The following is a 26,768-nucleotide window of genomic DNA, read 5'->3' on the forward strand; positions in this document are numbered from 1 at the left end:
TATCTTCCCACCTACTTGTGCAACTCCCAGCTGCTCCAAGCACTTAGTTGGCTCACAGCCACCTGTGGGAGGCCTGAACACACTTTGGCACAGCTGGAAATAGCTGGCTTCCACTAGAATTCATCCCACTCACCTGAACATTTCATGTTGGTCTGCAAGCAGGTTCTTCAGAAAATGGAGACCCCTGCTCATCCATCTCCTTCTGCTCTTAGCTGGCAACAGGTAGAAGTGCTGCTCATGAGTACCTGCTGCACAGGAACAATCTTGGCGTGTTGCAAAGCTGACACACTTCTTACATTTGTGCTGGCAGCACAGACGGTTGCAGTGTGTGCTAAATGACACAAAAAAGGTTCCCTTTTTGCTCATGTAATATTCAGGTAACAGGATATTCAGAGTGTGGTAAAGACCAGGTTCCCAGCTTGGGAACTGCTGCATCACAGCACAAGATTCCTGTATCCAAGAGATGGAAAGAAAGAAGGGGTTTGCAAACTTCAGGTAATGAGGGGGCCAGGGGAGTTAAAAAGCAAAAAAGTTAAAAGCAAATTAAGAATACTTGTGCATGGTTTCTATTTCAAACCAAAGCCAGGTCATGATGGGTGCCTAGCAGGAGCCTGAACGAGCAAGCTTCATACAGCCACCTACAGCTAAGTTCCAAATGTGAAGAGTGGTGCCCAACGTTCTGGTTTAGAACTTGTTATGAGTCAGGTTAGAACCTCTAGCCTTGTGCTCTGCCTGCCTCTGAAGCCTCTCTCGGAGCTGATGCTTCTCTGCCTTCCCTGTCTCAGACACACCACTGAGCTGAGCCCTGTGCCAGGAAAATGACAGCACCACTGAGTGTGCAATTAGTGCCTGGCCCAAACAGTGATGTGTTAATTAAGAGCAGAACAGAGTTTCAAGTAGGAAGTGCCTAGCTCTGAATCTCTCTGCTGGAGTCAGCCCAGCCTCCAGCAGGCAACATGAGCAGCAGTGCAGCCAAACTGCCAGGACAAAGAAAAAAGGATTTCAGCAACTCTAATTTTAACTGGAGACCAATTTGGGTTGGAGGAGGGGTGTTCTTGCAGCCATCACTCCTACCAAAGCAGCTTCAAAGGATCATTAAGTAAAACTATGAACAGAACCACGGTACATATAGTTCTCTAACTGAAAAGCAAGGAGGTAGGATCAGCGATCATTTTTAAGTACAACCTTGCAGTTACTATGTTAGAACCAAGCAAACCTCCTGAAACTAGTTTTCTCCTGCTTCCTGTAAGCATTCCTGTTCTGGTTAAGCTTTTGGATGCTCCATTACAAGCCAGTACCAGCGTTTGCTATGCAACATAGAGCCAGCCAGATGAGGATGAGGATGCTCCAGTTCACACAGTCAGTGCCACTTTCCAAAGGATGGGAGGAAACTCGGCAGCTGTGAGATGGAAGACCTGGTATGGATAACGAATTAAAGGACAGATTAGTAGGGAACAGGCAGCTGAGAGCTCACCTGGGGAGTCACGTGTGCTGAAAGGACTTGTGCCATGCAGCTTCCACTAAGTGACCTGGAAGAGGAGAGCAGGGAACGAGGTCTGCTTAGAACACACAGGAATTCTGAGGAAGGAGGGACTTGGACTCAGACTCGCCAGGAAGAAAACTGCTGGAGGACCTCACGAGACTGAGTGACTGGGGAGTCACAGAGCAGGCCTTGAGACAGAATTGCTATAGAGAGTTCAAGGGCCCCTCAAGATGTTTTTGCCAGTCACAGGATGAGCAACTTTATTGCCACTTCCGTCCCTCTTCCACCTGCGGCAAACAACAAACAAGAACACGCTTTTGCGAGGGCAAACACGGAGGTACTCGCACACCTCCACCCACTCAGTGTCCTCAGCCACAAGGGCAGAAACTGCCCAGGAGCCACGTTTCAGTAGCCGTGCCGACAGCAGCAGCTCCTGCCAGCTGCAGCGCTCCCGAGCCGCACCCCCCTCTTCTCCATAACCAGAGGGAGGGTCCCTTCTGCTGGGCGGGAGCGCCCACTCAGGTGCGGCCTCTCTGCCCCTCAGCCCGGGTCCCGCCCCCTCGCCCAACGCCGCTCTCTGATTGGTCGTTGCGCCCCTGCCAGGCGGGGCCGTGCGCGGGGCCGCTCGCGCCGTTGCTGCCGCGGCTCCTGGCGCCCCGGGCGTGGCGGGCAGCGAGGGAGGGGAGTGAGGGCCGGGGGGGGGCAGCGAGGGCCGGGGGGCAGTGAGGGCCGTGGCCGGGACTGAGGCCAAGACCAAGGCCAAGGTCTCCGAGCGGAACGGCGCGGGCGAGCAGTGCGGGGTCAGGTGGGCCGCGGGCTGCTGGCAGATCAACAACCCAGATCCTACTTAAATAGATGCTTCAACAAGATAAGCTCATTGCTCAAAAGTAAATGAGTCACACCAGTGACTGTGGTTTCATATTAAGATACTCATAAAATAATATAATGGGCACCTGGGAGCCTCCTCTTCTCCAGGCTGAACAACCCCAACTCCCTCAGCCTGGCTTCACAGGGGAGGTGCTCCAGCCCTCTGAGCATTTCTGTGGCTCTGCTCTGGACATGTTCCAGGAGCTCCATGGCCTTCCTGTGTTGGGGACTCCAGAACTGGACACAGTACTCCAGGTGGGGTCTCACAAGAGCAGAGCAGAGGAGAATCCCCTCCCTTGACCGCTGTCTCTGCTTCTTTTGATGCAGCCCAGGACCCAGTTGGCTTTCTGGGCTGCAGGTGCACATTGATGGCTCATGGCCACCACCACCCCCAAGTCCTTGTCCTCAGGAGTGCCCCCAGTCCTTTCTCCTCCCAACCTGTATTTGTGCATGGGATTGCTTCGATCCAGCTGCAGAACCTGGTTTTGGTTGGTTCCTCTACCATTTGGAGGAGGAAGTTGTCATCTAGGCACTTGAGGAAATTCCTGGAATGCTGGTGCTTTGCTGTGTTGTCACTCCTGCAGATGTCAGGATAACTGAAGTCCCCCATGAAGACCATGGCTTGCAAGTGCGAAGCAGCTCCTATCTGTCTAAAGAGGACCTCATCCACTTGGTCGTCCTGGTTGGGTGGTCTGTAGAAGACCCTCAGTATGATTATCACTTGCCCATGATGTCCCTTTAATCCTGACCCATAGGGTCTCTGCCAGTTCTTCATCCATCCCAGGTGGAGTCCTCGTTTGTTCCCCATGCTTCCTGCAAGTGGCACAGAGGCACTTCGGATGAGCTCCTCTGAAGCAGTCTCACTGGCAGGGCTTGTATCTATCCAGACACATGCTGTCCTGTTGGCCTGTGATTCTCTCCCAGGCCCAGGGCATCTGTTAATAGCTCTTTTCTTTCACATGGTGGCTGTGGGATGAACTGAGGATCCCCTCCCTTGGCATCCCTGGTTTTTTAAAGCCCTACTGACTAAATTGGCCACCTCTTTCAAAAAGAGGTCCAAAAGGTCTTTCCTCTTTCTCTTGGCAAGTGGATCACATTGGCCCCTCCATACATAAACTCTCAGAATGATGCAGTTGTGTTTCAAGAGACAGAAATGTGGAAGCATATGTGTTATCCGGTGCTGTAGCTGGGCTGTCTGTCATTAATGTGTTAATTAATCAAAATAAAGATGCATTTAGGACTTTTCCAGGAGTTCAGGCCTTCTCTTGCATTGTACACAGGTGCAGAAGCCCTGTGGACTTCAGCTCACCAGCTGCACATGAATGAAGGCTTCCCTGGCTCAGCAAAACCTTGCTCTTTTCTTTGATTACACAGCTCTCACTTATGAATACTGAAGGAGACAGACTGCAGAATTTTCACTGTCTTGGATTGTTTTGTAACACAAGGACAAAAAAACCCCATCTTGTTCTGAGGTTTCATGTAATAAATCACATTCTCTAGCATGCATGCAATGCAGGAAGGCACCCAGTAACTTGTAGAGAAATACTGCAGTGAGCGGGCGGGGGGGCAGTGAGGGCCGGGGCTGAGGCCAAGGTCTCCGAACAGAATGACGTGGTCGAGCAGTGCGGGGTCAGGTGGGCCGCGGGCTGCTGGCAGATCAACAACCCAGATCCTCGTCAGAAGAGCGTAAAGTTCATTCGGGCAGTCAGAGGACTTTCAGAAAAGCAATGATCCCGTTTCTGGATCTCCTCCTGTTTTTGCCTACGCTCATCTACTCCTACTTAGAGGCGTTTGTGAAGCTTTTTGTCCCCGTGAGGAGGAAGTCTGTCAGCGGAGAGCTGGTTCTCATCACGGGTGCTGGCCATGGCGTGGGGAGAGCGACTGCCTTCGAGTTCGCCAAGCGCCGGAGCAGACTGGTTCTGTGGGACATCAATAAGGTAACAGTACCATTCGTGTCTTGCCTTGTTCCTCTCCGAGGCCTCCGGGTCTGTAATAGTCGCACAGATCCGCCCGCACCGCCTTCTTCCCCCTCCATTCCCACCGGCTCCCATCGGGAGTCAGGCGCTGCCTGGGATGCTGAGCGCCGGGAGAGCGCTTGGCCCCACTCGTACCAGAGGACGCAGGTGCCTGGGTCCCAGAGTTACCGGTGCCGATCAGCGGGGGAGCAGGCACGGCTCGGCGGAGAGGACCTGCAAGAGGGAAGGCAGTGGTCAGCCAGCTGCTGTTGGAACCACTGCTGGGCTGGCAGGAGAAGGCAGGCTGGGGCCAGAAGCTGTTTCTACAGAGAAGCGGGTTTGCCTTCTGCTCGCGGTCTCTGCAGCCTCGGGTGCTCGGCGAACGCTGCTGGAGGATGTGCCTGCTCCTCTGGGCGGGCATCGCTGCTGTGGGCTGGTGTGAGCCCTGCTGCCCTCTGGCGCGGTGACACGAGCACGACGGCAACTTGGAGGCGTTCACACTGGCTCTGGAGCTTTGTTTCGGCTCCATTGCCGAGAGCTCAAAGGGCCCTGCCCTGGCAAGAGCGGGATGGACAGCTCCAGACACGCAGAATTTTGTTCAGGGGGGATCCAGGCAAAGTGCTGTGCACAGGAGCTGTACACAGCGGGCGAGTGACTGGGCAGCAGGAAAGGCTTCTGACACAGTGGATCAGAAACTACAGAGGAGATCACCATGTAATCCTAAAGCTGCAGAAAAACCAAACCACCATGAACACACAAAAATAACCCAAACAAGACAGGCCTTGCCTAAGGGGATGCATAAATAGGGAGGATACTGGCAAATGTCTTCAGTGTCCATGCTACCCATTACAACTAAACCCAGAGTTTGTGTGTGCTTGTGTTCAAGTACCATGTCCACGTTCGTCAAGAAAAGTATGACTTGGTCTGAGGGACAGAGAGGAGAGCTGTTTGTGGCACTGGTCTCCTGATGTGTAAAGGGCTGCTGCTGAGCAGAGTGCTGGCCATGTTCACTGGAAGGGAGGAAGAGGGAAAATGCTTGATAACGAGTGACCTTTTCTGCTAGGAAATACATTTTATGGGTGGAGACAAACAGGCACTGAAATACATTGCCAAGGGAGGAAGTGGATCGCAGAGGTTGCAGGAACAATTTAGACCACAGTCAGAAACAGTGTGCCCCTGTTGATACTGCTTTGCTATTGATTTTGCTGCAGAAAGATGGGTTTACTGTTTCGTTCAGTCTCCTATAAAAGATGGATGCCAGATGCTCTTCACACTACTGGTCACATTCAGCAAAACCTCCAGAATATTTAGCCAAATGATGAAATGCCTAGCTACATGAATGGAGAAAAATGTGGCTAAATTAGAGTAGCATTTTCATATTTTGACATTCTTCTGGCATCGGAATAGATGTTCTGACACAAGACATGAACTGAGACTTCACACTTGGTTGTTACTGAGGAAAAAAAAAAAAAAAAAACCAAAAAAAAACCAAAAACCAGGAGCCCAAGCTGTTTCCAGGGAGCAGTGCTTGGGCTCTGGCTTTCATCTGGAAATCACAGTTCCAGCCCTCCACTGAGACAGGAAATGTCCACCAATGCTACATGTGCTTTACCAAGGCAGAGTCCCTCTTGGTGCCACACTCCCTTCTTGGCAGTCACTCCTTGCCCGTCTGGAATTTGAGGTTGGAATTCCAGTCCTCCCACAGACCTGAGCCACAGCTGTTTCCCTGGTAGCCGTGAACTGCTGAGGGGCTTGGCAGGGTTCTGCTATCAGGACAGAATATCAGTTCAGCCTCTCCCTGGTCTGCTGCAGGGCCAGAGCAGCCCCAGGTGGGCAGGGGACAGGTGGAACACGTGTCTCTTTTCTGCCTCTGACAGCATGGCATCGAGGAGACGGCAGCAGAATGCGAAAGGCTGGGAGCCACTGTTCAAGCCTTTGTGGTGGACTGCAGCAAGAGGGAGGAAATCTACAGTGCTGCAGAGAAGGTACGGGAGCAGGGGTACATGGGAGGGATTACACAGAGGTGCTCAATTTTCAGAAAAGTCAGGAAAACCAAGTGGTGTTGAACGCAAGTCATGCGAGCCCTTGCCATCTCCCCAAAGCTTGTTGCTGCTTTCTGTACAAGAGGGTGCAGCAGCACTTCTGAGATCCCAGCCAGCCTCATCTTGTCTTGTGAGGCTCCAAGGTGTCATGCCTCGTTGCCAAGTTTGTTCTTTAGATTCCTGGTCCCTGAAGGAGCCACTGCCTTTTAGTTTTCTGAACAGCACACAGACAATGCTGGGGACATTTTGAAGGACAGAGTCCAGCTGGCTCAAAACAGCTTCTACATCCATAGTCCCAACAGGGACTACATGGAACATGCTGTGTCTGTGGGCAGTGTGTGGGAGACTCTAAATACTGGCAGTAATTAAGGGAGAAGCATCAGCTCTAAGACAGGTTTCATGGTACTACTTGCACAGCACCTGCCACATCTGGAAAGGTGCCATGATCTTCCTCTCCCTAATAGAATCAACGTTAAGAATTGCTGCTCACCTTTCCCAGCCTTGCATATTTTTGATAATGGATGATGTGAAGCTGTTTTTCTTCTATCCAACAGGTGAGAAAGGAAATTGGAGATGTCACCATCCTGGTGAATAACGCGGGTGTGATTACAGCTGCTGACCTGCTCTCGACTCAGGACCACCAGATTGAAAGAATGTTTGAAGTCAACATTCTTGCTCACTTTTGGGTAAGGGCCACTACCATCTTCCAACCTACATTTTGGACAAGGGGGCATTGTCGAGGAGTCATGTTTGGACTAACAATTCTTTCCAGCTACTAGGCTACTTTCTCCCAGTGTTCTCCCAGCAGTGTCAGTCGAGGTGACACAGCTGGGCCCTATCTGAGATGGGCCCTATGTGAGCTGGCAGGCCCACTGCAGAGCCCTGGGGCAGGGCAGGGATTACAGAGTTGGAGGGCTTCAGCTTTGCAGGGCTTGTTTGCAGCAGAAGAGAAGACACACTCTGATGAGGGTTTTACTGAACATGCTGGGGTGAGACTGTAAGCATTGCCACTGACACCTGAGACATAAAAAGCAGCATAGGAAAGATGTGAGTGAGAATCAGCCTCTGTTCATAGTCGACTTCCCAAAACTTTCCTTTTTGCAAAATCTGTTGCCAGCTGTACCAGCTGAGCAATGAACAGGTATCTCTGGGGCTCTCAGAATCTGAGGTGCTGTGCAGCACGCAGCAGTAGCAACAGCATTAGTCCCTTAATTAATGATAGTCAGGGTCAGTGTTCAATGTCCATAACAAAACATTATTCTTTTTCCTCTTGTCCCACCCCACCTCCACGTTTACATCTTGGTTAAACTAACTTGCAAGACCACAAGAGCTTTTCTGCCAGCCATGATGAACAACAACTACGGTCACATTGTCACGGTGGCTTCGGCAGCAGGTCATTTTGTCATTTCTTATATGGTGTCCTATTGGTAAGTGATTTTAAAATCAGCCTTCCTAATTTCTCTTTATTTTTGATTGCCCCTGCTTCATCAGCAAGCAGAGAGTAACCGAAACGTTTCTCTCACTGAATATGGTTTGTCCAGAGCACAGCTGGAAAAAACCTCAACAGCCAGCACTTAAGGATGCCTGGAGGTTCCCACCAGTTTGCTTATTAGCTCTGACTGAGTCAGGAGCAATGCTTGTGTGAGGGAATAGCCATGTGACACATCAGCTAATGAAAGCTCCTTTTTTCTCTCTGCACCAATCCAGACTTTTGCATATCAAGAAAGGTATCTCCTGCCCTTCTTTGTAGAATGCAGTGCTTCTGTGAGTAGCTGTGGTGTCAAGTTAATTTGTAAGGAGTAGCTTTTGATCCTTCTACTACTGTGGTAGTTACTAGTGTATAGAAACACTTCTGCCATCATGAGATAAAGTTGCTTTTTGACTATGAAATTACCTTTCAGAAGGTAAACACACGATGATACTCATGGTGGTGGTGAGCAGCTGGCCTGATGCAACTATGAGGCTGATGCATTGCCTATTTCTGTTAGAAGCAACTGAAGCATGGTGCATGAACAGAAAAACTGATAGATTCTGTGTTATTATTCTGCATCAGATCCAGCCCTCTGTAACAGTGGCTCCAGTGAGAACAATCTTCCCCTGGGATCATTCCTTCTCAGAGTGTCACTTGCTATTATCAATGTGAGAACTCCCCAGCCAGGGATTTCACTGGGGCTACACTATCTAAATCAAAACAGTCTATCAGCTGATTCTCTAGTTCTGCTTTCCTTGAATTCATATAGACTCCTGTCCTGCACCAGTTTCTGTGGCATTAATTTTCTCAGTTTTGCAAGCATAATGTTCCTCTACTTCAAAACTCACGTGCAAGTATCACGAGATTCTCCTGTGTGGTTCGAGAAATGGCAGAGGGCCATTCTGCATTTCTGTTCAGCTTTTGCTTCTTAATTTCACTGTCTCGGGCTGCATATCCTCTAAGCTTCTCCTCGGGTGTGTCCACTGCTTTCTGCACATGAGGTATCATTTTCTAAGAATTCCTGACATTCATCTGTCAGTTGCAACTAAGATGACTTTTTCCAAAAGACATCCTGAGGTCCTCATTCTTCTGACTCCCCCAAGCAACAGCAGCTGATCCAGCACTATACTCTGGCACAGGGAAGGGTAGAATTAGTCTGTGTCCTGCCTCTCAGACAGAGTACTTTTGGGTTATTTTGCCTACTAGTCACGTCTTTTCCCTTCTTCCCATTTGCCTTTGCAGAAAGCTGGAAACTGTATTTCTGCCTTCTCATTTGTGGTTTTTCCCCTCCTGCAGTTCAAGCAAGTTTGCTGCAGTTGGATTTCATAAAGCTCTGACAGAGGAGCTGTCCACCCTGGGAAAGGATGGAATAAAAACTACATGTCTTTGTCCAGTCTTTATAAACACTGGATTTGTCAAAAACCCCGTTGCGAGGTAACTAACAAAACTCTGCTTTCCTGTCCTTCCTTTGTTGCATCAAGGCACTGCACATTAGCTCCAGCTTCAGGCCTTTGATATAAAAAAATTGTGCAGTTGGCTAAAGGAAATCTGTGGTGTCATTTAACATACAGAATGGTTGCATTTGAACTACCCACGTTTGTGCAGATGTGAAGTATCCTACATCAGCTGGTACTTCCCATTCTACCACTGTAGCTCTTACACGTATGCTTTTCTGTGTAGGCTTGGAAGGATTTTGGAGACTGAAGAAGTTGCACAGGCCCTGATGGAAGGAATATTGACCAACCAGAACATGGTTTTTGTTCCATCAAGTCAACGCTTTGGTTTAATCTTTGAAAGGTAACTAGAAAAAGCCAACCAACCAAACTCCCCCTAAGATATTTCAATTTAATTTGCTGACTGTGCAGTCCTCAGACTTGTGATTAAAGGTCAAGTTTTATTTTAGAGCACATCACAAGTTAACCAAATAGTGCAGTCATGCTTTCTACTGACAACAGCAGACAGATTCCACTGAAAGGTTTTTTTAAATGATCTTACAGGTCATTATGATCCACTTTCTGCATCTGTTCATAGTGGGGAACTCAAGTGCTCTATAGGCTGATAAGGGAGGGAAGGGGAGAACACTTTTTCTTCACACTTTATTTCCCTTTTGCTCCAGTTTCTCTGAACCAGTGTAAAAAATGTTCTAGAAAGATCTGAGGACCTGCTTTTTATTTGTGTTTTTTTCTTCATGTCAACACCAAAGACTGAGGTCACAGAAGACTGGAAAAGTGCTTTAGAAGGGCTCTTGCTTCTCTGTGACATGTAAAGCAATATTTGTCCTCACACATCTTTAATGTCAAGTGTAGCTGCTGAGGAGGTGTTTTCAGGTTCCAAACCTAGAATTAACATCTGAACACCTGAATTAGATATTTAGTTCAGTTCTACAGAATCTCATTAAACTCTTTGTAATTTTTTGTTTGTGAAAGCCAGGGAACTTGGGTCTCATCCCAACCCCAGATTTCTCTTGATGAGTAAGTGTAACGATGCTCAAGTTTTGTTTTCCCTCCAAGAATCCCCCGAATTAACCAAGTAAGGTTTGGAAAGCAAAGAGGAAGCAAATCCATGTGTCTGTATTTAATAGCTGTCATGGGTTAGGCCCAGGTGGTAACAAAGTACCTCAGGACTGCTTGCTCACCCCTCCCCACACTGTGGGCAGGAGGAGAAAATAAAACTACCAAGTTCATGTGATGAGATAAAGACAGGGTGGGATCACTCACCAGATACAGTCACGGGCAAAACAGTGTCAACTTGAGGAAGAAAAATTAGTTTATCCCTAGTCAAATCAAAACAGGACAAAGAGAAAACAAAACCAGAGCTTTATTACCTTACCCCACCCCTCTCTGCTTCCCAGTCCCAAATTGCTCTGCTCCTGATTACTTCCTCCCCACCATCGGTACAAGGAGGCAGGATTAGGGGTTATGATTTATTTGTCACACATTTTCTGCCACTCCTTTCTCCTTGGGGAAAAGCATTCTTCACATTCTTCCCCCGCTCCAGCGCGGGGTCCCTCTGACAGCAGAGAGTCCTTCAGGAACCCCTCGGACATGAGTCCCTCCCATGGGCTGCACTCCCTCAGGAACTGCTCCAGCCCAGGCTGCCCACAGAGTCACGGCTGCTGTGGGATCAGTCACCTCCTCTGCCACGGGCTCCTCCAGGGATGCAGATCCACATCTGCTCCACTATTGTCTTTCACAAGCTGCTCCACCATGCTCCTCCAGGGGCTGCAGAGGACAGCCTTTTACAATCGGCTGCCTGGGAACCTCTGCTTGCTCACCTCCTTCCCCTCCTTCCTCTCCTCCCTTACTTCCCCATCTCTTCTGCAGTGAGGTGTTATAGCAGTTAATTTCCCTTTCTTGAATATGTTAGTCACAGAGGTGAATCCACCGACACTGATGGGCTTGGACTTGGCCAGCAGCTGGTCCAGATTTTTGAGCTGGGGGAACTTCCAGCAGCTTCTCACAGGAGCTGCCCTTAGGGCCCTTTCCCAGCTACCAAAACCCGTCCACACCAAACCAAGCCAACAGTAAATCTTCCCGGATCCTGCAGCAATATTGTAACTGGAATTGTGTCCAGTACATACCTGTCAAGGAACTGCCATGAAAGCAGATGAGTGAGATGGGACTTAAAAGAGATGGATGAGGGCCCTGTATTCTCAGGAAATAACATCCTATTTAAGTCTTAGTATCATTCCATGTGTGTGAACACATTCTGCTCCCAGACCACCTCTTCCCTCACCTGCAATGCCACTTTTTATAATTTAAGTTTCTTATCCTACATTTAATTCTATATTATCTCTTTCAGGTTGTTTCCAGAACGCGCCCTGAATGCTCTGAAAAAGATGACTCTTGTCAAATTTGATGCAATTGTTGGGCAGAAAAGTACACAGTGAAAAGCAAAAATGGATTCTTGTTTCCCAGTGGCATGAGTGAAAAAAAAAAGTGTGCGGAACACTGTTTCATGTGCTTTTGTAGTGAGTACCTGGAATAATACAGGCTTATAAGTTCTGTGATACCTAGTCATATCTATGCATTAACTTAATCCAAATGGCTTATTCCAAATAAACACAGTTCTTTAAGACAAAGCTGAAATTTGGTATTGAAAGTCATAACCAGGTCCTAGAGGTGCATTTAAGGTCTGGCATATACCCTTTCCTTGGATCATTTCCCACACTATGCATCTGCAATTCCCAGACACCTTCAAAACACCTTTCCATGAAAACACTGCAGTATTTCTCTACAATTTACTGGGTGCCTTCCTGCATTGCATGCATGCTAGAGAATGTGATTTATTACATGAAACCTCAGAACAAGATGGGCTATTTTTGTCCTTGTGTTACAAAACAATCCAAGATAGTGAAAATTCTGCAGTCTGTCTCCTTCAGTATTCATAAGTGAGAGTTGTGTAATCAAAGAAAAGAGCAAGGTTTTGCTGAGCCAGGGAAACCTTCATTCATGTGCAGCTGGTGAGCTGAAGTCCACAGGGCTTCTGCACCTGTGTACAATGCAAGAGAAGGCCTGAACTGGAAAGTCCTAAATGCATCTTTATTTTGATTAATTAACACATTAATGACAGACAGCCCAGCTACAGCACCGGATAACACATATGCTTCCACATTTCTGTCTCTTGAAACACAACTGCATCATTCTGAGAGTTTATGTATGGGGGGGCCAATGGGCTCCACCTGCCAAGAGAAAGAGGAAAGACCTTTTGGACCTCTTTTTGAAAGAGGTGGCCAATTTAGTTAGTAGGGCTTTAAAAAACCAGGGATGCCAAGGGAGGGGATCCTCAGTTCATCCCACAGCCACCATGTGAAAGAAAAGAGCTATTAACAGGAAGAGAATCACAGGCCAACAGGACAGCATGTGTCTGGATAGATACAAGCCCTGCCAGTGAGACTGCTTCAGAGGAGCTCATCCCAAGTGCCTCTCTGCCACTTGCAGGAAGCATGGGGAACAAACAAGGAGCTGCACAGGTCTGCATGTCTGCAGGGCTGGGATAGGGTGATTGGCATCACCGGAATGTGATGGGACAGCTCCTGTGACTGGAGTGTGGGGATTGCTGGGGATAAACTGTTTAGGAAGCACAGGAAGGGAAAAAGGGGACCAGCTGGAGTCCATGGGACTCCACCTGGGATGGATGAAGAACTGGCAGAGACCCTATGGGTCAGGATTAAAGGGACATCATGGGCAAGTGATAATCATACTGAGGGTCTTCTACAGACCACCCAACCAGGACGACCAAGTGGATGAGGCCCTCTTTAGACAGATAGGAGCTGCTTCGCACTTGCAAGCCATGGTCTTCATGGGGGACTTCAGTTATCCTGACATCTGCAGGAGTGACAACACAGCAAAGCATCAGCATTCCAGGAATTTCCTCAAGTGCCTAGATGACAACTTCCTCCTCCAAATGGTAGAGGAACCAACCAAAACCAGGTTCTGCAGCTGGATCGAAGCAATCCCATGCACAAATACAGGCTGGGAGGAGAAAGGACTGGGGGCACTCCTGAGGACAAGGACTTGGGGGTGGGGGTGGCCATGAGCCATCAATGTGCACCTGCAGCCCAGAAAGCCAACTGGGTCCTGGGCTGCATCAAAAGAAGCAGAGACAGCGGGCGAGGGAGGGGATTCTCCTCCTCTGCTCTGCTCTTGTGAGACCCCACCTGGAGTACTGTGTCCAGTTCTGGAGTCCCCAACACAGGAAGGCCATGGGGTGCTTCACCCTGCCTCCTCCCCACGCCATGGCCAGCACCCGTGATGAGAACCAGCTCTCCGCTGACAGACTTCCTCCTCACGGGGACAAAAAGCTTCACAAACGCCTCTAAGTAGGAGTAGATGAGCGTAGGCAAAAACAGGAGGAGATCCAGAAACGGGATCATTGCTTTTCTGAAAGTCCTCTGACTGCCCGAATGAACTTTACGCTCTTCTGACGAGGATCTGGGTTGTTGATCTGCCAGCAGCCCGCGGCCCACCTGACCCCGCACTGCTCGTCCGCGCCGTTCCGCTCGGAGACCTTGGCCTTGGCCTCAGCCCCGGCCCTCACTGCCCCCCACGACGCTCACTGCCCCCCCGCCCCTCGCTGCCCCCCCCGGCCCTCACTGCCCCCCCAGGCCCTCACTCCCCTCCCTCGCTGCCCCCCCCCGGCCCTCACTCCCCTCCCTCGCTGCCCCCCCCGGCCCTCACTCCCCTCCCTCGCTGCCCGCCACGCCCGGGGCGCCAGGAGCGGCGGCAGCAACGGCGCGAGCGGCCCCGCGCACGGCCCCGCCTGGCAGGGGCGCAACGACCAATCAGAGAGCGGCGTTGGGCGAGGGGGCGGGACCCGGGCTGAGGGGCAGAGGGGCCGCACCTGAGTGGGCGCTCCCGCCCAGCAGAAGGGACCCTCCCTCTGGTTATGGAGAAGAGGGGGGTGCGGCTCGGGAGCGCTGCAGCTGGCAGGAGCTGCTGCTGTCGGCACGGCTACTGAAACGTGGCTCCTGGGCAGTTTCTGCCCTTGTGGCTGAGGACACTGAGTGGGTGGAGGTGTGCGAGTACCTCCGTGTTTGCCCTCGCAAAAGCGTGTTCTTGTTTGTTGTTTGCCGCAGGTGGAAGAGGGACGGAAGTGGCAATAAAGTTGCTCATCCTGTTACTGGCAAAAACATCTTGAGGGGCCCTTGAACTCTCTATGGCAATTCTGTCTCAAGCCCTGCTCTGTGGCTCCCCAGTCACTCAGTCTCGTGAGGTCCTCCAGCAGTTTTCTTCCTGGCGAGTCTGAGTCCAAGTCCCTCCTTCCTCAGAATTCCTGTGTGTTCTAAGCAGACCTCGTTCCCTGCTCTCCTCTTCTAGGTCACTTAGTGGAGGCTGCATGGCACAAGTCCTTTCAGCACACGGGACTCCCCAGGTGAGCTCTCAGCTGCCTGTTCCCTACTAATCTGTCCTTTAATTCGTTATCCATACCAGGTCTTCCATCTCACAGCTGCCGAGTTTCCTCCCATCCTTTGGAAAGTGGCACTGACTGTGTGAACTGGAGCATCCTCATCCTCATCTGGCTGGCTCTATGTTGCATAGCTCACGCTGGTACTGGCTTGTAATGGAGCATCCAAAAGCTTAACCAGAACAGGAATGCTTACAGGAAGCAGGAGAAAACTAGTTTCAGGAGGTTTGCTTGGTTCTAACATAGTAACTGCAAGGTTGTACTTTAAAATGATCGCTGATCCTACCTCCTTGCTTTTCAGTTAGAGAACTATATGTACCGTGGTTCTGTTCATAGTTTTACTTAATGATCCTTTGAAGCTGCTTTGGTAGGAGTGATGGCTGCAAGAACACCCCTCCTCCAACCCAAATCGGTCTCCAGTTAAAATTAGAGTTGCTGAAATCCTTTTTTCTTTGTCCTGGCAGTTTGGCTGCACTGCTGCTCATGTTGCCTGCTGGAGGCTGGGCTGACTCCAGCAGAGAGATTCAGAGTTAGGCGCTTCCTACTTGAAACTCTGTTCTGCTCTTAATTAACACATCACTGTTTGGGCCAGGCACTAATTGCACACTCAGTGGTGCTGTCATTTTCCTGGCACAGGGCTCAGCTCAGTGGTGTGTCTGAGACAGGGAAGGCAGAGAAGCATCAGCTCCGAGAGATGCTTCAGAGGCAGGCAGAGCACAAGGCTAGAGGTTCTAACCTGACTCATAACAAGTTCTAAACCAGAACGTTGGGCACCACTCTTCACATTTGGAACTTAGCTGTAGGTGGCTGTATGAAGCTTGCTCGTTTAGGCTCCTGCTAGGCACCCATCATGACCTGGCTTTGGTTTGAAATAGAAACCATGCATAAGTATTCTTAATTTGCTTTTAACTTTTTTGCTTTTTAACTCCCCTGGCCCCCTCATTACCTGAAGTTTGCAAACCCCTTCTTTCTTTCCATCTCTTGGATACAGGAATCTTGTGCTGTGATGCAGCAGTTCCCAAGCTGGGAACCTGGTCTCTACCACACCCTGAATATCCTGTTACCTGAATATCACATGAGCAAAAAGGGAACCTTTTTTGTGTCATTTAGCACACACTGCAACCATCTGTGCTGCCAGCATAAATGTAAGAAGTGTGCCAGCTTTGCAACACGCCAAGATTGTTCCTGTGCAGCAGGTACTCATGAGCAGCACTTCTACCTGTTGCCAGCTAAGAGCAGAAGGAGATGGATGAGCAGGGGTCTCCATTTTCTGAAGAACCTGCTTGCAGACCAACATGAAATGTTCAGGTGAGTGGGATGAATTCTAGTGGAAGCCAGCTATTTCCAGTTGTGCCAAAGTGTGTTCAGGCCTCCCACAGGTGGCTGTGAGCCAACTAAGTGCTTGGAGCAGCTGGGAGTTGCACAAGTAGGTGGGAAGATAATCTGTGCTCTGAAGAGGCCTTTGACCCATGTTTCATCAGGTGCTGTTCTCCTGTACCACAGGCCAAAGATCTTTGGCATGTAACCTCCTGGCCAAAGTGTGTCCCATCAGAGCAGGCCACTATCTTGTGGTGAGGAGCTGTGAGAAGGCTCAATATGAAGCCTGCCCCTGGCCTTGGCCCCAGCCCTTGTGTGTGCTGTAGGCGTGCCATGCCTGGCCCTGTACCTGGTACATGGTGTGGCTCCCTGGTTTGACCAGGGACCTGCATTGTCCCTGCAGCCTGGCCTGGTGGTTGGCACCTCTGGCTGACCCTTTCAGTGTTGTGGCAACTGCTCTGCTGTCCTTGCTTGGGAGCAGTGGGGCAGCAGCCCTTGTCCCCTCCTCCTGTCAAGAACGCCTGCTCTGCTGCTTCCTTGTCCCTGGAAGGGGCAGAGCAGGGTTGGGAAGGTAAAGCACAGTATCAGAGCTCTTGTTGCTGCAGCATCTTCTCCAGTCAGTGAGTCAGCAATGAACACAAGTGGAATGTAGTACCATGGAATGGCTTAGGTTGGAAGGGACCTTAAATATCATGCAGTTCCATCCCCCTTGCATGGGCAGGGACACCTGGGCAATCTGGGCCAGGGTCTCACCACCCTCACAGGAAAGAATTTCTTCCTAATGTCTACCCTAAATCTCCCCTCTTTGAGTTTTGAACCACTGCTCCTGTCAAAAGCTCTGCTCCAGCTTTCTTGTAGCCCCTTCAGATATTGGAAGGTTGCTCTGAGGTCACCTGGGAGCCTCCTCTTCTCCAGGCTGAACAACCCCAACTCCCTCAGCCTGGCTTCACAGGGGAGGTGCTCCAGCCCTCTGAGCATTTCTGTGGCTCTGCTCTGGACATGTTCCAGGAGCTCCATGGCCTTCCTGTGTTGGGGACTCCAGAACTGGACACAGTACTCCAGGTGGGGTCTCACAAGAGCAGAGCAGATCAGAGCAGAATCCCCTCCCTTGACCGCTGTCTCTGCTTCTTTTGATGCAGCCCAGGACCCAGTTGGCTTTCTGGGCTGCAGGTGCACACTGATGGCTCATGTTGTGCTTCTGCTCCACCCCCACCCCCAAGTCCTTGTCCTCAGGAGTGTCCCCAGTCCTTTCTCCTCCCAACCTGTATTGATGCATGGGATTGTCCTGACCCAGGTGCAGAACCTTGCACTCGGCCTTGTTGATCTTTATGCAGTTTGCAGAACCCCACCTCTCCAGCCTGTCCAGGTCCCTCTGGATGGCATCCCTCCCCTCCAGCCTGGTGGGGACTTCACCACACACTTTGGTGTCATCAGCAAACTTGCTGAGGGTGCACTCCATTCCACTGTCCGTGCCACTGACAAAGATGTTAAACAGCACTGGTCCCAGTAGCGAACTTTGAGGAGCACCACTCGTCACACATTGCCATTTGGACACTGAGCCATTGGTCACAACCACCCAGCAGAGTTCCTCTAAAAACTAAGAGAAGTGAAAAATGCATCATCAGCTCAGGCAGGGACCAAACCCTTCCTTGTCCTAAGGGGAGTCGGGATGGCGGAGGAAGCGAGGCGTGCTGGATTTTCGCAACGCCACAGGCCCGAGCTGAAAGGAGCAGGAACGCCCAGAGCCTGGAGCGGGTCTCCCCGCGACCCTCGCCTCGCCTCGCCTCGCCCCGCCGGGCCCAGCACTCAGCGGACCGCAGCCCAACCACCGCCCTCCCGGGCTGGGCGCATGCGCCCCGGCCCCCGCCCTGCCTCCCGCGGGCGCACCTCCCCCTCTCTCGGCCCTCAGCCGGGAGCGGCTCTCCGCGGCGGCGCAGGTGAGCGGGGTTAGCAGCGGGAGGGAACCGGGTCTCTCGTCCCAGCCGGACACCGCCGCCCCCCTTTCTCTCCTCCCCGCAGCAGGAGGGCTGCGCCCCGCTCCGGGACTCTTCCCCCGTCGCCCCTCGCTGCCTGCCTGCCCGCCTGCCCGCCCGCCCTCAGGGCTCGGCGCCGCCATGGTGGGCTGCCCCTGTCTTTATGTAACTCGCTCCCCTCAGGTGCGGCGGGAAGCGGTGCTGCTCGGTTTGGCGCGGCCGGCCGGCCGGCATGGTGTTTTTTTTCCCTCCTCCTTGCAGCTTTCCGCGTCCACTCCTCAGCATAGGGGGCTTTGGGAGGCACCTGTGGAGTCCTGCACTCTCAGAGCTCTTCAGTTGACACAGGATTCAAGGACAGAGACAAAACCACACAAATAAACTGAGCTGGGAGTCCTCACCCTTCCAGGTGCTGCATATAATTACTACTGTGGAGTCCACAGCCCAAAAATAAGTATCCCGGTCAGCTTACTATTGACATCTTGAAATGGGTAACAACAACACTTGGTTTGGGGTTAAAGAAAAGTATTTCTTGTGTTAAAAAACGGCAAGACATTCCCTGTTGGTACTGGGCAGAGCCTTAGGAGTTCCTAGCCTCTCCGCCTGTCTCAAATGAGAATTTCAGATGCCATAACTCCACAAGCAATATTGCCTGCTTGAGTTTCCTTCCTGCTTTGCGAGGTTCCACCTTCCCCTCTGCACTCAAGCCCCTTGCTTACTGGCTGCTGGGAAGCACCATTTAATCAAGCTCTTACCCACAAGGAGTGTGGAGGCAGTTCTCAAAATAGAGCCTCCTAGTTCATAGAGCTGTGTTTCTTCCTTTGCCTGTGTTATGTGCAGCAGTAAAAGCTGTAAAACTCTGCTGGTTTTCTGTGCCTGTTGCAAAGGCCTCTGGAAGCATACTGGAGAAACAGTTTGCACCAGTGTGACTATAGAGAGATATTTTACAGCAGGTAAAATAGCTCAGCAAATGTTAACAAGCTAAAACAGCAGCAGGTGTGCACGGATGACTGTGATTGCTTGTAATGGAGGTTAAGCTGCAAAAGGTTCGGTCACCTTTGTGAAGAAATTTGGTCTGAGGTTTTTCAGTTAGCTTGGGCTGATTCTTCTATTAGAATTTCTGTGTGAGTTCTTGTGCTATGTAAGAAGTGTGTCAGCTTTGCAACACACCAGGATTGTTCCTGTGCAGCATGTTATTAGCTATGTACTCATGACTCATGTACTTATAAATGTACAGCGCTTTAGACTTCAAGGGATGCATTTCTGCTGTGTTAGCATTTCATGTCATGCAGCTATGTTCCTGCTGCAGGTTTGCTTGGAAATGGTGGCCTAAAAGCATGTCTTATTTCTGGTCTGAATCAAACCAGCTGAACTGTGCTCAGCACACATTTTTTTTTCACTCATGCCACTAGGAAATGACAATCAGTTTTTGCTTTTCACTGTGTGCTTCTTTGCCCAACAACTGCATCAAACTTGGCATCAGTCAGCTTTTTCAGAACTTTCACCGCACGTTCTGGGAGCAACCTGAAAGAGAAAACATGTAACTAAATGTAGGATAAGAAACTTAAATTTTGGAAAAGAGTGGCATTGCAGGTGAGGGAAGAGCTGGTCTGGGAGCAGAATTTGTGCACACACATGGAATGATACTACGACCTAAACAGGACGTTATTTCCAGAGAAGAAAGAGCCTTCATCAATCTCTGTCTATTTTATTTCCCATCCCACCCATCTCTTTCATAACAGTTCCAAGGCCAACTTATCTACCAGGTAGTGTTTGGGTTGCAGTATTACTGCAGGATCCAGGATGGTTCAATATTGAGATAGCTGTGTACTGAGTGTTTTATGCTCTGAAAAGCAGCAGGGCTTTTGAAGGATGATATGTTAAAACTGAGCTGCAGTTTCCTTGCTTGGTGTCAGGTTTTCCAAGCAAGATATTACCAGGTGGTTTGTGGTTTTTTTTTTTCTTTCTTTTAATGACATATTGTAGAAGTTAAATGAAAAGTTAGGTTGGTTGTTTTGATGTGAATTCCAGATTTGGAACCTGAGCACTGGTAAAAACACCTCCTCAGCAGAGCAGCTATGCTGAATATTAAAGATGTGTAAGACCAAAAATCTTCCTTTACACGGCAGATAGAAGCAGTACAGCTCTTTAGAAGGAACTTTCCCAGCTTCTGTAACCACAGCCTTTGGTGTTGACATGAAGAAACAAACAAAAATAAACAGCAGGTCCTCAGATATTTCTGGAATTAATGCTGGGGCTGCTGGTTCAGAGAAAGTGTTGTTCTCCTGTTCTCCCCTTCCCTCCGTATCAGCCTGAAGAGCAGTTGAGCTCTCTACTGAGAACGCTGAGCTGCAGAAAGTGGACCACAAAGACCTACAGGAGGGCTCAAAAAATCTTCCTGTATGATGTCTGCTGTTGTCATTACAAAAAAAGACTGCTACTTTATAACCTTGCTATGTGTTCTGATACTAAAATAATTCAGGTAGGTGGTTGTTTAAAAAAATACTACTCTCTCCTGCAGAGAGTTACTTATTTTCTAGCTACTGCAGGTAACTGATGTCAAATCTGGAGTGATGAATGTAGTGATGTAAAACACTGAAAACGCGACAAAATAAATAAAAGGGGACTGAGTGTGAACTTCTGCTGTCCAGCTGACATTCCATATCTTTTACTAAAACAAGAGAAAAATAAAGTTTTGAATAAAATAAAATTTAATCTTCAAACAGATGTTAGAAATTTGAGGGCTGTGTACAGAGGTAGTTAGTGTTGACTGTTATTCCCTCCCCCTTTATTTTATTTTTTACTTACATTTCAGAAAGTAGAGCAAAGTTTAGCTGTGGTGGAACAAAAACCATTTTCTGGTTGGTCAATATTCCTTCCATCAGGGCCTGTGCAACTTCTTCAGTCTCCAAAATCCTTCCAAGCCTACACAGAAAAGCATACATGTAAGAGCTACAGTGGTAGAATGGGAAGTACCAGCTGATGTAGGATACTTCACATCTGCACAAACGTGGGTAGTTCAAATGCAACCATTCTGTATGTTAAATGACACCACAGATTTCCTTTAGCCAACTGCACAAATTTTTTATATCAAAGGCCTGAAGCTGGAGCTAATGTGCAGTGCCTTGATGCAACAAAGGAAGGACAGGAAAGCAGAGTTTTGTTAGTTACCTCGTAGTGGGGTTTTTGACAAATCCAGTGTTTATAAAGACTGGACAAAGACATGTAGTTTTTATTCCATCCTTTCCCAGGGTAGAGAGCTCCTCTGTCAGAGCTTTATGAAATCCAACTGCAGCAAACTTGCTTGAACTGCAGGAGGGGAAAAACCACAAATGAGAAGGCAGAAATACAGTTTCCAGCTTTCTGCAAAGGCAAATGGGAAGAAGGGAAAAGACGTGACTAGTAGGCAAAATAACCCAAAAGTACTCTGTCTGAGAGGCTGGACACAGACTAATTCTACCCTTCCCTGTGCCAGAGTATAGTGCTGGATCAGCTGCTGTTGCTTGGGGGAGTCAGAAGAATGAGGACCTCATGATGTCTTTTGGAAAAAGTCATCTTAGTTGCAACTGACAGATGAATGTCAGGAATTCTTAGAAAATGATACCTCATGTGCAGAAAGCAGTGGACACACCCGAGGAGAAGCTTAGAGGATATGCAGCCCGAGACAGTGAAATTAAGAAGCAAAAGCTGAACAGAAATGCAGAATGGCCCTCTACCATTTCTCGAACCGCACAGGAGAATCTCGTGATACTTGCACGTGAGTTTTGAAGTAGAGGAACATTATGCTTGCAAAACTGAGAAAATTAATGCCACAGAAACTGGTGCAGGACAGGAGTCTATATGAATTCAAGGAAAGCAGAACTAGAGAATCAGCTGATAGACTGTTTTGATTTAGATAGTGTAGTCCCAGTGAAATCCCTGGCTGGGGAGTTCTCACATTGATAATAGCAAGTGACACTCTGAGAAGGAATGATCCCAGGGGAAGATTGTTCTCACTGGAGCCACTGTTACAGAGGGCTGGATCTGATGCAGAATAATAACACAGAATCTATCAGTTTTTCTGTTCATGCACCATGCTTCAGTTGCTTCTAACAGAAATAGGCAATGCATCAGCTTCTTAGTTGCATCAGGCCAGCTGCTCACCACCACCATGAGTATCATCGTGTGTTTACCTTCTGAAAGGTAACTTTATAGTCAAAAAGCAACTTTATCTCATGATGGCAGAAGTGTTTCTATACACTAGTAACTACTACCACAGTAGTAGAAGGATCAAAAGCTACTCCTTACACGTTAACTTGACACCACAGCTACTCACAGAAGCACTGCATTCTACAAAGAAGGGCAGGAGATACCTTTCTTGATATGCAAAAGTCTGGATTGGTGCAGAGAGAAAAAAGGAGCTTTCATTAGCTGATGTGTCACATGGCTATTCCCTCACACAAGCATTGCTCCTGACTCAGTCAGAGCTAATAAGCAAACTGGTGGGAACCTCCAGGCATCCTTAAGTGCTGGCTGTTGAGGTTTTTTCCAGCTGTATTCTGGACTAACCATATTCAGTGGGAGAAACATTTTGGTTACTCTCTGCTTGCTGATGAAGCAGGGGCAATCGAAAATAAAGAGAAATTAGGAAGGCTGATTTTAAAATCACTTACCAATAGGACACCATGAAAGAAGTCACAAAATGACCTGCTGCTGAAGCCACCGTGACAATGTGACCGTAGTTGTTGTTCATCATGGCTGGCAGAAAAGCTCTTGTGGTCTTGCAAGTTAGTTTAACCAAGATGTAAACGTGGAGGTGGGGTGGGACAAGAGGAAAAAGAATAATGTTTTGTTATGGACATTGAACACTGACCCTGACTATCATTAATTAAGGGACTAATGCTGTTGCTACTGCTGCGTGCTGCACAGCACCTCAGATTCTGAGAGCCCCAGAGATACCTGTTCATTGCTCAGCTGGTACAGCTGGCAACAGATTTTGCAAAAAGGAAAGTTTTGGGAAGTTGACTATGAACAGAGGCCGATTCTCACTCACATCTTTCCTATGCTGCTTTTTATGTCTTAGGTGTCAGTGGCAATGCTTAACAGTCTCACCCCAGCATGTTCAGTAAAACCCTCATCAGAGTGTGTCTTCTCTTCTGCTGCAAACAAGCCCTGCAAAGCTGAAGCCCTCCAACTCTGTAATCCCTGCCCTGCCCCAGGGCTCTGCAGTGGGCCTGCCAGCTCACATAGGGCCCATCTCAGATAGGGCCCAGCTGTGTCACCTCGACTGACACTGCTGGGAGAACACTGGGAGAAAGTAGCCTAGTAGCTAGAAAGAATTGTTAGTCCAAACATGACTCCTCGACAATGCCCCCTTGTCCAAAATGTAGGTTGGAAGATGGTAGTGGCCCTTACCCAAAAGTGAGCAAGAATGTTGACTTCAAACATTCTTTCAATCTGGTGGTCCTGAGTCGAGAGCAGGTCAGCAGCTGTAATCACACCCGCGTTATTCACCAGGATGGTGACATCTCCAATTTCCTTTCTCACCTGTTGGATAGAAGAAAAACAGCTTCACATCATCCATTATCAAAAATATGCAAGGCTGGGAAAGGTGAGCAGCAATTCTTAACGTTGATTCTATTAGGGAGAGGAAGATCATGGCACCTTTCCAGATGTGGCAGGTGCTGTGCAATCTGTCTTAGAGCTGATGCTTCTCCCTTAATTACTGCCAGTATTTAGAGTCTCCCACACACTGCCCACAGACACAGCATGTTCCATGTAGTCCCTGTTGGGACTATGGATGTAGAAGCTGTTTTGAGCCAGCTGGACTCTGTCCTTCAAAATGTCCCCAGCATTGTCTGTGTGCTGTTCAGAAAACTAAAAGGCAGTGGCTCCTTCAGGGACCAGGAATCTAAAGAACAAACTTGGCAACGAGGCATGACACCTTGGAGCCTCACAAGACAAGATGAGGCTGGCTGGGATCTCAGAAGTGCTGCTGCACCCTCTTGTACAGAAAGCAGCAACAAGCTTTGGGGAGATGGCAAGGGCTCGCATGACTTGCGTTCAACACCACTTGGTTTTCCTGACTTTTCTGAAAATTGAGCACCTCTGTGTAATCCCTCCCATGTACCCCTGCTCCCGTACCTTCTCTGCAGCACTGTAGATTTCCTCCCTCTTGCTGCAGTCCACCACAAAGGCTTGAACAGTGGCTCCCAGCCTTTCGCATTCTGCTGCCGTCTCCTCGATGCCATGCTGTCAGAGGCAGAAAAGAGACACGTGTTCCACCTGTCCCCTGCCCACCTGGGGCTGCTCTGGCCCTGCAGCAGACCAGGGAGAGGCTGAACTGATATTCTGTCCTGATAGCAGAACCCTGCCAAGCCCCTCAGCAGTTCACGGCTACCAGGGAAACAGCTGTGGCTCAGGTCTGTGGGAGGACTGGAATTCCAACCTCAAATTCCAGACGGGCAAGGAGTGACTGCCAAGAAGGGAGTGTGGCACCAAGAGGGACTCTGCCTTGGTAAATGTAGCATTGTAGCATTGGTGGACATTTCCTGTCTCAGTGGAGGGCTGGAACTGTGATTTCCAGATGAAAGCCAGAGCCCAAGCACTGCTCCAAGGAAACAGCTTGGGCTCCTGGTTTTTGGTTTTTTTTTGGTTTTGTTTTTTTTTTTTCCTCAGTAACAACCAAGTGTGAAGTCTCAGTTCATGTCTTGTGTCAGAACATCTATTCCAATGCCAGAAATGTCAAAATATGAAAATGCTATTCTAATTGAGCCACATTTTTCTCCATTCATGTAGCTAGGCATTTCATCATTTGGCTAAATATTCTGGAGGTTTTGCTGAATGTGACCAGTAGTGTGAAGAGCATCTGGCATCCATCTTTTATAGGAGACTGAACGAAACAGTAAACCCATCTTTCTGCAGCAAAATCAACAGCAAAGCAGTATCAACAGGGGCACACTGTTTCTGACTGTGGTCTAAATTGTTCCTGCAACCTTTGCGATCCACTTCCTCCCTTGGCAATGTATTTCAGTGCCTGTTTGTCTCCACCCATAAAATGTATTTCCTAGCAGAAAAGGTCACTCGTTATCAAGCATTTTCCCTCTTCCTCCCTTCCAGTGAACATGGCCAGCACTCTGCTCAGCAGCAGCCCTTTACACATCAGGAGACCAGTGCCACAAACAGCTCTCCTCTCTGTCCCTCAGACCAAGTCATACTTTTCTTGACGAACGTGGACATGGTACTTGAACACAAGCACACACAAACTCTGGGTTTAGTTGTAATGGGTAGCATGGACACTGAAGACATTTGCCAGTATCCTCCCTATTTATGCATCCCCTTAGGCAAGGCCTGTCTTGTTTGGGTTATTTTTGTGTGTTCATGGTGGTTTGGTTTTTCCGCAGCTTTAGGATTACATGGTGATCTCCTCTGTAGTTTCTGATCCACTGTGTCAGAAGCCTTTCCTGCTGCCCAGTCACTCGCCCGCTGTGTACAGCTCCTGTGCACAGCACTTTGCCTGGATCCCCCCTGAACAAAATTCTGCGTGTCTGGAGCTGTCCATCCCGCTCTTGCCAGGGCAGGGCCCTTTGAGCTCTCGGCAATGGAGCCGAAACAAAGCTCCAGAGCCAGTGTGAACGCCTCCAAGTTGCCGTCGTGCTCGTGTCACCGCGCCAGAGGGCAGCAGGGCTCACACCAGCCCACAGCAGCGATGCCCGCCCAGAGGAGCAGGCACATCCTCCAGCAGCGTGCGCCGAGCACCCGAGGCTGCAGAGACCGCGAGCAGAAGGCAAACCCGCTTCTCTGTAGAAACAGCTTCTGGCCCCAGCCTGCCTTCTCCTGCCAGCCCAGCAGTGGTTCCAACAGCAGCTGGCTGACCACTGCCTTCCCTCTTGCAGGTCCTCTCCGCCGAGCCGTGCCTGCTCCCCCGCTGATCGGCACCGGTAACTCTGGGACCCAGGCACCTGCGTCCTCTGGTACGAGTGGGGCCAAGCGCTCTCCCGGCGCTCAGCATCCCAGGCAGCGCCTGACTCCCGATGGGAGCCGGTGGGAATGGAGGGGGAAGAAGGCGGTGCGGGCGGATCTGTGCGACTATTACAGACCCGGTGGCCTCGGAGAGGAACAAGGCAAGACACGAATGGTACTGTTACCTTATTGATGTCCCACAGAACCAGTCTGCTCCGGCGCTTGGCGAACTCGAAGGCAGTCGCTCTCCCCACGCCATGGCCAGCACCCGTGATGAGAACCAGCTCTCCGCTGACAGACTTCCTCCTCACGGGGACAAAAAGCTTCACAAACGCCTCTAAGTAGGAGTAGATGAGCGTAGGCAAAAACAGGAGGAGATCCAGAAACGGGCTCATTGCTTTTCTGAAAGCCCTCTGATTGCCCAACTTTTTTGGGGTCTATAGCGTCTGACAGCGGGAGCGAGTCGGGCCCGTGTGTGCCGGGATGCAGAGCTCAGCTCCGCTCCCGCAGCTCCGCACCGGTCTGTCCAGTCCCGCACAGGCAGTAACCGCACTCTCGCCGCGGCACTCCTCGGGTCGCCCGGCCCGGAACCACCAGGTTCCTCTCTCCGCGCAGGAGACCGCGAAATGTGGAATCCGCGATCGCCGAACCCGTTTCGCGTTCAACTTGCGAGGAGCGACGGCCGCCAGCGGTCAGAGGCACCCTACGCGCCGCCGCATCTCGGCGGAGCGCAGGAACCAGTCAGAGAGCGGTGTTCTGTGAGGGGGCGGGTCCGTAGGGCAGCCTTTGGGCACGATTGGTCGCTCTCCGTGTCAC

The 26,768-nt window shown here is 49.8% G+C and overlaps 2 protein-coding genes across 3 annotated transcripts; one reads left to right on the plus strand and one right to left on the minus strand.

Annotated features, from left to right (window-relative positions):
• Positions 1-3,906: 3,906 nt before the first annotated feature.
• On the plus strand, positions 3,907-11,773 carry LOC139800482 (estradiol 17-beta-dehydrogenase 11-like). 2 transcript variants are annotated; one of them, XM_071753623.1, is made up of 7 exons: positions 3,907-4,287; positions 6,183-6,290; positions 6,902-7,033; positions 7,668-7,774; positions 9,115-9,252; positions 9,499-9,615; positions 11,620-11,773. In XM_071753623.1, exons 1-7 carry the CDS (start codon positions 4,078-4,080, stop codon positions 11,705-11,707), a joined length of 900 nt encoding a protein of 299 aa, XP_071609724.1. In that variant the 5' UTR covers positions 3,907-4,077; the 3' UTR covers positions 11,708-11,773. The 2 variants fall into 2 exon arrangements, 1 of the variants encoding a protein (XP_071609724.1); XR_011727766.1 differs by lacking the exons at positions 6,902-7,033; positions 7,668-7,774; positions 9,115-9,252; positions 9,499-9,615; positions 11,620-11,773 and having other exon boundaries at positions 3,920-5,635; positions 5,887-6,290.
• A 7,162-nt stretch (positions 11,774-18,935) lies between these two features.
• HSD17B11 (hydroxysteroid 17-beta dehydrogenase 11) lies at positions 18,936-26,670 on the minus strand. The gene is made up of 8 exons (XM_071753624.1): positions 26,138-26,670; positions 24,135-24,242; positions 23,406-23,537; positions 22,664-22,770; positions 21,183-21,320; positions 20,820-20,936; positions 19,399-19,535; positions 18,936-19,225 (listed from the first exon to the last, which is right to left on the minus strand). Exons 1-7 carry the CDS (start codon positions 26,345-26,347, stop codon positions 19,448-19,450), a joined length of 900 nt encoding a protein of 299 aa, XP_071609725.1. The 5' UTR covers positions 26,348-26,670; the 3' UTR covers positions 18,936-19,225; positions 19,399-19,447.
• Positions 26,671-26,768: the final 98 nt, after the last annotated feature.

The sequence above is a fragment of the Heliangelus exortis genome, chromosome 10, assembly GCF_036169615.1.
Source record: "Heliangelus exortis chromosome 10, bHelExo1.hap1, whole genome shotgun sequence".
NCBI classification, from domain to species: domain Eukaryota; kingdom Metazoa; phylum Chordata; class Aves; order Apodiformes; family Trochilidae; genus Heliangelus; species Heliangelus exortis.

Excerpts from the sequence above, each read along its gene's own strand:
- LOC139800482 (XM_071753623.1), top strand. The coding sequence starts at position 4,078 with ATGATCCCGTTTCTGGATCTCCTCCTGTTTTTGCCTACGCTCATCTAC. Across the intron at positions 6,291-6,901 it reads TCTACAGTGCTGCAGAGAAG|GTGAGAAAGGAAATTGGAGA; the intron begins GTACGGGAGCAG and ends TCTATCCAACAG. Across the intron at positions 7,034-7,667 it reads ACATTCTTGCTCACTTTTGG|ACCACAAGAGCTTTTCTGCC; the intron begins GTAAGGGCCACT and ends CTAACTTGCAAG.
- HSD17B11 (XM_071753624.1), bottom strand. The coding sequence starts at position 26,347 with ATGAGCCCGTTTCTGGATCTCCTCCTGTTTTTGCCTACGCTCATCTAC. Across the intron at positions 21,321-22,663 it reads TCTTTCATGGTGTCCTATTG|TTCAAGCAAGTTTGCTGCAG; the intron begins GTAAGTGATTTT and ends CCCCTCCTGCAG. Across the intron at positions 19,536-20,819 it reads TTTGCTCTACTTTCTGAAAT|GTTGCTCCCAGAACGTGCGG; the intron begins GTAAGTAAAAAA and ends TTTCTCTTTCAG.